This window comes from Ceratosolen solmsi, unplaced genomic scaffold, assembly GCF_000503995.2.
Source record: "Ceratosolen solmsi marchali unplaced genomic scaffold, CerSol_1.0 scaffold13, whole genome shotgun sequence".
NCBI classification, from domain to species: domain Eukaryota; kingdom Metazoa; phylum Arthropoda; class Insecta; order Hymenoptera; family Agaonidae; genus Ceratosolen; species Ceratosolen solmsi.
In genome coordinates, this window is record NW_011948418.1 from 8,721,137 (window position 1) to 8,730,540 (window position 9,404).

At 43.0% G+C, this 9,404-nt stretch overlaps 1 protein-coding gene across 1 annotated transcript in view; it reads right to left on the bottom strand.

The window, feature by feature from the left end:
• Positions 1 to 5,331: 5,331 nt before the first annotated feature.
• Sidpn (bHLH protein similar to Deadpan) overlaps positions 5,332 to 9,404 on the bottom strand; it is a 10,315-nt gene continuing 6,242 nt past the window's right edge. The window contains exons 3-4 of the mRNA XM_011497113.1: positions 7,110 to 7,553; positions 5,332 to 6,270 (exon numbers count right to left, since the gene is read on the bottom strand). Coding sequence (XP_011495415.1) covers positions 5,764 to 6,270; positions 7,110 to 7,553 — 951 coding nt within the window. The 3' untranslated portion in view covers positions 5,332 to 5,763. The remainder of the gene's footprint in view (positions 6,271 to 7,109; positions 7,554 to 9,404) is intronic.

Here is a 9,404-nt window from a genome sequence, read left to right on the forward strand (position 1 = left end):
AAAAAAAAAAAAAAAAAAAAAAGAAAAAAAGAAAAAAAAGAAAATGAAAAAAAGCAGGCACTTTGGTTTGAAACAAAATATACATGATAATGATATTCTTTCAAAGGGTATCGGTTTTCGGAGCGGAGAGGGAAAAGGCCGAAGGGCCGATGGTATTACAAAAGGCGATCGAATCGCGCGAAAAAGCGAACAGGAGCGGCACACGGGAATTCAATTTAATGGCACTTGCCAGTCGGGCGCGCGTCCCAGCCAAATTGCATTAAAAAGAGAACGGCCATTTCCAAGCGGATCTGGCTTCATCGCGTTCTTCCCCCCATTTTAAAATTGAGCCTCGCCATGCACGGACAATTCTATTCGGCGGGCTGACGCCAGGATGAAAAACGCCGGCGCTGATTGCTCGAAAAATGGCAAGCGAGGGGAATTCGGAAGCCACCACTACTCTATTATCAGCTCGTTTGCGGATTATAACCGGCGAATTTTCTAATGAGTCGGTCGCTCGATTGGCCGAATTATCGAATTTCGCCGGCTAAGATCGAGCGCGAGAATTCTCAGTGGTTATTACGAAAATGTCGCGGGGCTACGCTTTTATGACCGCGCGTTATTGGGTTTACAGGCTAATAATAAAGACGTTTTCGGAGCGAATTTGGTGCGAAAGTTGTTTGCTCCCAAGGCACCTCTTTCACAGCTGGTTGATGAAAATTTAATTTTCAATTTTTTTTTCTTTTTTCTTTTTTTTTTTCTTTTTTCTTTTAAAATCATACGATAACGTGAATCTCGTGCGTACACTTAATTGTTATTTATCGAGTCGCGCTGCGCACAGTTCGATTCACGAAAGAGACATTAAGATTATATGCTCAACGTCCCTTGCTAATTTACACATCTATATGCCAAAATATTTTTCCAACTACACTTACATCAACAATAGCCATTCGTAAAAAATCCATTTCAATTCTTATTAATTCGCGTGATGCATTTTACCTTAACATTATTTTTCATTAAATTATGCCTGGCAGAATATTCCTTGATAATGCTAATTTTTAACGATCGTATTAACGATTGGCGTCGATTGAAAATATTTCGCTTCAATTAACGATACCCAATCAGCTTATCTTACTATTTTCACGACTTAATTCTAAACGATGCCTCGGTATAAAAAACAAATAACCATGCCTGAATAAAGCCATTGAACAATTGTATTATTTATATTGGCCGGAATGAGAACTAAATCAGAATGCACTTGCTTTAAGAGTCGCACTCGTCGTAAAATACGCAACAACTAGATATATAATTTCAAATAGTCTAGTCGGCCGTCGATTTAAATACCAGCCATCGAGTTCGGCGCAATCTCGATCGAATTCGTCTCCCGATCGATCAATCGATCGCCATTACGGGTCTATACGCGTAATTTTTACTTCTGCATAACACTAGGCGAATCCAGTCAGCTCCAAAGTCCATCGGTTCACGACACATTGGGTAAATAAATAAAGAAATAAATAAAAACAAACAAAAAAAAAAAAAAAAAGGAAAGAAAAAGAAAAAGAACACTGAAAAGAAACGGAAGAAGAAGTGCCCGAGTGCCTGGGAAGAACAAAAGGAGTACACCGTCGAAATTATTGAGCTATCGGCATACACATCCGCGCCCATTTCGCCGTCTCCTTTCTCTCTCTCTCTCTCTCTCTCTCTCTCTCTATCTCTCTCCCGCTCTCCGTCCCTCACGCCGCTCCTTTTTATCGGGTGGCATCGCACGCACGCGAGTGCAGCTGCGCGCATAATGTGGCGCGTGCAATACCGCAATTACCGGTGGCCGCGCGTGCATCCCCCCCTTCGCCCCCCCCACCGCCGCCATCATCTTCGCCGTACCGCACCGCACCGCACCGCACCGAACCGCACTCCGCCGCACCCCCGTCCCGCTGCTCTGCCCTCCCCTCATCGAGCCGTCCCTCGTTCGCAGTCCCCGTCCCCTGTCTACCGCCACGACGTAATCGGCGAAACGAGGCGCGGATGCCGCGACGGGGCGAATAGCCATCATGGAGGGGACGAGAGCGCATCCGTTTCGCTCCCGCCACGCCTCGGGGACAACCGAATGACCCTATCAATTTTCGCCGCTCTCTAATTTTCGCGCGAAGCGCCCGATGACGCGCGTCGAGATTAGATAAGCCGCGGGCGCGCGCTTTTCCACTCGGGAAAATCGTTAAGGCGACTAGTGCGAGCTGGCGCTTAACCAGAAGGCTTTTATTTTACTCTTACTTTTTTATTATATTGCGCAAGGTACTTATCGAGCATTTTCCGTCCGTGAGTTTTTGCCGATTAGAATGTACGGCTTTTGCTGACGGACTTTCCATGAAAAAACAATGCAATGTTTTGGTTAAGAACGTAACGTTCGCTCTCCCGTCTAATTATCCTTTACCATGTGTATTGGAATTGTAAAAAAATTTTTTTTAACTCAAATGCTGATTACGAGCTCGCTCAATTTAAGCGGATTTGCGCATTGATCGAACTTTAGAGAATTATGATTTTTTGGAAGAGAGATTGGTGGCAATGTTCGCGAGCCGTATTTACGTCTGAACTGATATTTCAGCTTTAATCGATCAGTTTCAATTCATCGTGTGCAACTATTTAGCCAACGACGTAATATGTGCAGCTTAAAAAAGAAAATTATTCAAAAACAAGATAAACATTTTCACAGCGGCAGAGCCGATTAAATCAAAATGTAATGATATAGTTATAATAAGAAAGAAAAAAAGGAAGGAAAAAGAAAAAGGCGTTGAAAATTTTAACGAGCGTAGGGCAGCACTCCGAGCGTGTAACATCTGTTGGGTGTGTTAAAAATTTTAATTTCATAATTACCTTGTAAAGGCATTGATAATCTTGTAAGCGAAGCAAAGAAGATGAAAGGGAGAAAATCAGATCTCTTGAGATCGAGGGCGATGGAAAGTAGGTGGGTTAGGAAGGTCGAGTACAATAAATGAAAGTACATCGATAATTGTGTAGTTCAATATTTGCGTGTATTGACTGCGTCACTAAGTACATTGAATTATGAGACCGGATCGCAATATATTCAGCAATTACAGACACAATTAAAACGGTGGAATCACGAAGTAAGTTCCTACCTACATCTCTTATACATAAATAGTTCGCCGAATGTAATCTCATATCATCCAAACACATATTCATAGTCTCACCATCAAATATTCACATAATAATAATAATAATAATAATAATAATAATAATAATAATAATAATAATAATAATAATAATAATAATAATAATAATTAACTTCTCGCCTCATTCTCTCAATATACACCTAGATAACATTAAAATAAATCTATATATTTTCGTAGTTCAATAGCGCCGATTCGTTTCTTCTGCTCACGAATTCTATGTACAGGTGCGCATAAACGGACCATAATATATATGTATATGTATATGTATATAATACTCACGTGAAATAATTGAAAATGTCATGCTCGCTTATTTAAACGTACATATCAAATTAACCTATATTATGTGACTCTTTCTTACAATGTGTACATACATACAATCGCTTCTGTTACTTCATTCCAATTTGTTTTTTTCCAACTTCATTCGCTCTTCCTGCAACGCCAGTGTAATACTATTGAACAACTTAAAATTCTCGACTTTTATCAATTCTACAAGTTATAAAGCTTTACCTTTAAATTTATATAGATTATATATTAGTCCGTATAATTCTTTGATCGCAATATCTTATTCTACGAGCATCTGGGAAAAGTGACGAATACTGAATTTTACTACAGTACAGACAAAATAATCGCCAAGATAGCCTATTAAATAGGATGGTCTGCTCGAATACTCGAAATATTTCATTTAATTGTACTTGAGATGCTCACAAATTTATCCAGCAGTTAAAACAAATTGTACTACGGATGGTGTAACAAATTGTACGCTAGCGCAGTCACATTTCCCAGACTTTATATAATATTTCAAAATTGAAAGATTTTCGAGTTGTAGCGCTGCTAGTACGATTATAGTACTGGTACGCTAGATTTACGTCATAAGCCATATTTGGTAGAAAAAACATATACGCGCGCTGAGAAGAATAATCAGAGGGAGCGAAAAAAGAAAAGAATTACGGAGCTGGCACGTGCCAGGTTGGATGGTGTCTGCACGCGAGGTAAGCCATTGCCTTGTTTAAGTCGTAGACCTTCCCTACCCCTACTCCCAACCCACTAATCCCTACCTCATCCACATCCTCATCCTCCTCATCCTCATCCGCCACCTCTTCGTCCCATCCCTCCCCTCAAGCCCCGCGAACCCCGCGAACCCCGCAAACCCCGTCAACACACGTCAACCCCCACCATAACGCCGGCACTAGATCGTCCTAGTGTTGGGGCGGTTAAGGGGACTTTCGATGCTGCTCGTCAATTCCCAGCACATTACGTCGTTGAGTGAGATCCTTCGTTAAAGGTTTTCTCGCTCGCACCGTCCGACGATTATTTATTTACACGCGTTTCTTTTCTTTACGTTCGACAGTCGCTTACGACTTAAATAATGAAAAGGCTTTGTGCAAAATCACGGAGCGACAGGGTCAGATATGCATGGTGCAGTAATATATTATCGTCGCAGTATCGAATACCGTACGAATGTCCTTTTCTAATGCTTACTTTGTACAGAATAAATCGCGAATCGATCGTCGTTCGATGAAAAGCGCGTTAGCACGATACGCTAACTACATTTGTACATGACGTATTGTAAAATTAAAAGTGCTCATAACGATTCGATAAGGATACTCCACTACTTCGCTCACTGCCTGTCCCATTCGCATAAAAAAATAAACTCTCTTTTGAAAAAGGGTCGGATGAAAGAAAAAATTATAGCCTTTTTGGTGACGGAAGAAAAACATGAAATCGTTGTATTGTCCGAGCGGCTGCTGGCTTTAACGAAAACGAATATTCAGAGTTTCATTGTAAATTATGCGCTAAGCTCTATCGATCAAATAATTTCATGCATCGTTAATGCGTATTATTGTTTATTTCGCCGATATTTGTATACTTATTTGTATGAAGTATGTAAGTAATATATCTACAAGTATCGTTGGCTACGAACTCATTAGTCTCTGACTATTCAATAATAATGATCAACTGCCAAATCGAATCAAATCGAACGAGCCTCGCATCCTAAATTTTATTTCATATTTAAATGTCAGGACATATACAAATTGCCTTAAATACTAAGGAAGATGCGCGAGAGGATCTCGAACGAAATATACGAGGTTCGCAGCATTTTTGGCGGGTGGAGAGGGGGATGGGGAGGGGAAGGGGGGAGGGGGGTGGTGGTGATGGTGGTGGTGGTGGTGGGAGCGCTAATAAGTGACCCGCGTAAGGAACTTAGTCTGGCTATTCGCTTAGTATGGTCGCGCTGTCACAAACAAGAGGCGAAAGGACAGACTAAATCTTGTAAAGTAATACTGACAAACCTGACGTCCAATCATAGAATCCCACTGGGCCATTATTCATCGGCCGATCCTTAATTTCGCTCCTTAAATCGATGTCAATTGCGTAGGTGCATACGCGTACGCGTTATACGCTTGGAGCTGTAGGAGCGCCGGATTGTGGACGTCCGATGAGAGGAAGAGAGATAGAGCCGCAGAGCGCGAGGCAGGGTGGGGCTTGGCCATGGACGGGAAAGGGATATGCGAGAGGGTGATCGCGGGGAGGAGTAAAGTATCGGGCACGCAACCCGTCAGACTAAATTCCGCTCCGTGGGTCATCGGGCGGTATCCGTCTACCAAGGCCGCCACATGCCTTCCTCGTCCTTCACCGGTTGCAGTCCCGGCGAGTGGCCGGGCGTCCTGGCGCTGGGCTCGGGTTTCTCGTCCTTCACGGGTTGCTGGGTCTGCGTCTCCTCGACCTGAGGATGGCTGAGCAAAGCCGCCGCTGCCGCGGCCTCGGACTGCTGCTGCTGTACGAGCCTCGCCGCCGCCGCCTTCAGCTTCTTCACGCTGCTCGTGGTGAAGTCAAGGGGCTGCTCAACGGCGCCCGACGTCTCCACGCGCGCCACTTTCACGGGCTTCAGCTGGCCGTCCGACCAATCCCCCGTATCATCGCATAATGGCCTCTTTATAAGCTTGTCGCTGGCCTTGAGCAGTGACATGTTCGTCGCAGCCCAGATCGCCGTCGGCGGGTTGGGGCCGATACTTATGCCGTTGGCCGCCGCCGCCGCGGCCAATTGCACATAATGGCTCGGCAGCAGGAACACTACTTGGCCGTCCGGGAGCCGCGACGGTATCACCTGCGAACAGTATCCAAGCACGTTCGTAGAGATTAGCAAAAATTTTTTGCCCTTCCGCAATGGCGAACGACTCGAGCGAGTGAGCCGCTCTACGCGCTACGGCCACGGTGATTAATCGCATCCGCGACAATTGACGCTCTTAATAACTCTGGCCTACTGGTTTTAGCGGATGTGCCAGCGGCTGTGTGTACTTTTACATTTTTCCTTCAATCGCGACTGTAATAAATAGGCCCCTGCTCCATCTATTCGCGATATCTATATTAGAGGCGTACTCTCGTAATACCAATATTGTATCTTTCATTTTTCGTTTACTTTTTCTTTATCATAAACATACTTGCCGAGGCTTCGGCCGAGACTTTAATCGAGCACGGATGTTTTTTCTTTTCTGCCGCAACTGGCTCGAGACATTCAATAAGCTTTAAATATTAATGAGCTAGATGATAAGTTTGCCAATTGGGAATTCGTATGATTATATAAAATTTATATGATTAACTGGGCGAAACATATTCTGCGGGGAAAGCGCTCGAATCGATTGAAATATCAATTTGGTATTAAGGCCACGAACGAACAATTAGTCGCGTTAATTTTTTGTGTTTCGTAATAGTGAAGGACAGGGAGCGAAGGTGACGAAAGAATGGACGACGATGGGCGAATATTGTAAATCTATATTATAGATCCGAGGGGTGTTTTTATAGAAATGTAAAATGTAAAAGGCAAAAGAGAGGTATTAAGAGATACGACAAGTGTCCGGGTCAAATAAGCGTAAGGTAGGTTAAACGGCATTGCCCGGGCGCGAGTTCTTTCGGCCTTAGTTCTTCGACTATCTTGGCAATAATCACCTGGACAACGGAGAGCATGTTGGGATTGGGCTGGCTGCCGGCAGGCTGCTCGACTCCGGCCATACTCGGATGCATTTGTCCAAAGGCCGAGGTGGGCCTGCTGCTGTTGTTATTCTCGTCGCCGGGGGCAGTGCTGCTGTCGGGCCGTGTCGCGTCCACGAGTTCCGGCATCTCCTGCTTGATGAGGGCGGCCCCGAGTGCCGCGCTGCAGTGGGCCACCGCGTGATGCGGATGCTCGAGGGGTAAGGGACTGCCGGGGCCGAGAACGCGCTCGGTCACGCTGCCGGGGCTCGAGCCAAGACCCGAGTCGGGCCGCGAGCCGAGGTCGAGGTCCAGCTCCGAGACGCAGCTGTCTAGGTGCCGGAGCAGACGCTGCTTTACCGCGGGCTCCATTGGTGTCGTGTTCCCCGTTATTATGTCCGGGGCATCCAGGTAGCGACTCACCTACGAGCAGACAGACACACGCGTCGTTCCTCGTTTATTCGCTCACAGATAGACTGTCGCGGCTTTTCTTTGTTAATGTAGGGAGCCTGTCGATCGCGAGCACACGACACTTGCAATTAACCAAATTCTTGAACGTAAAAGTGTCCTTACTTTGGGCGCTCCGTTAGCGTTATAGAAATAGAAATGGCGTGGAATGTCAAAAATAGCGTACCCTAGGTCCCTGAGTATGTAAGGTGAGTATAATCGAATTGGATTTCGGAATCACAGTGCAAAAATAAGATCTTTTTGCTATTTCCTTAAATACAGTTTCTCGCTTCAAATATAACTCCTTTATTTATAACCATTTTGTACGTTAATTCTCTATATTTATCAGATAATATTGCAAAAATTAACGAATATATATGCGTATCATCGTACAGGGGCTTAATAACATTGCAAATCTACAGTCGCTGCTGACCATTAAGTAGCCAATTTGAATATTATTATTATTGTTTACGACATTTTTCATCGATATAACTTTTTTTTTTTAAAGGGCTGACACAATTTAATCATTAGTTACAAAAAATATTATTTTTTCGAGTTAGACACAATGTTCAGGAGGCTGCCAATAAAGTATATATATATCCCTAGCAATGCATTTTTTTATAACAATTATAACAACAATTATCCAAAAAAATTTGTTTTTATATTTTAATGATGTTTATGTTAGATGTCGAGAGTATTTGAAACATTTTTGTAAATGACGATAATCACATACGCTAATCGATTATCACATTCAAACGTAGTTCCTTAAATCCTATATTGTTTTGTTTTGTTTTGTTTTTTTGTTTTTTTGTTTTTGTTTTTTTGTTTTTTTTTGTTTTAATATTTCAACGAATTACTAATATAACTTAGCTAGTAATGAATAATTCTAAAGATAAAAATTGACTTGTCAATTTAATAAGTAAATAATTACATAAACAGTATAGACTCGTGTATCGTTTGTCACAATTGAATGTGGAAGCATATTCATAAGTACACTTTCACTCTATAATTTCTTTATAAATAATGCATTAGCTTGTTTTATCTTAAATATCTCCAACTAATGTCAGTTGCAGTCATGAATTTTAAACGATTGCCATTTAATGTAGAGAAACGAATAAATCTTCCATCTTTTTCGTTCGCTCATTCTTCATTACTAGTGTTTCCATCAAATTGCAAAATGGAACGTATTTATGGAATGTCTATGGTAATTGTAACCAGCTTCCACATCATGGAAGTTTTATTTCAAAATGTACATCGTATATGAAAAGCAAATGCTCATAATTGAAGGCTAAAATTTCGCCGGCGATATTCGACGTTAATTTCAATTCAACGTATATATATATATATATATATATATAAATAATAAGCTGCGGCAAAGCTCGGAATCCATGAAAATTCACGAATTTTAAATCGGGCGAACGCATAAATACGCGCACGCGAACCGTTATTCAGGCCTCACCAATAACGAACAAAAAGCCGTCTCGGCGAAGGACGCAGCGTAAAAAAGGAGAGGAGAGTAAAAAAAAACGAGCGAGCGAGTGGGAATCCCCCGCTCACATTATTAATCGCATGCGGCGGCGGCGACATAACGCGAGAGCTGCCAGAAGAAGAAAAAAACCAACTCAAGATAGATAGGATCGACGAGTCACTCCTCCTCCTACTCCTCCACCTCCACCTCCTCATCCTACTCCTCCTCCTCCTCCTCCTCCTCCTCATCCTCCTCCTCCCCCTCCTCCTCCTTCTCGTTCTTCTTCTCCTACTCCTCTTCATCTTCATCCTCCACCTCCTCTACCTCCCCCTCCTCTACCTCCTCCTCCGCTTCCTCCA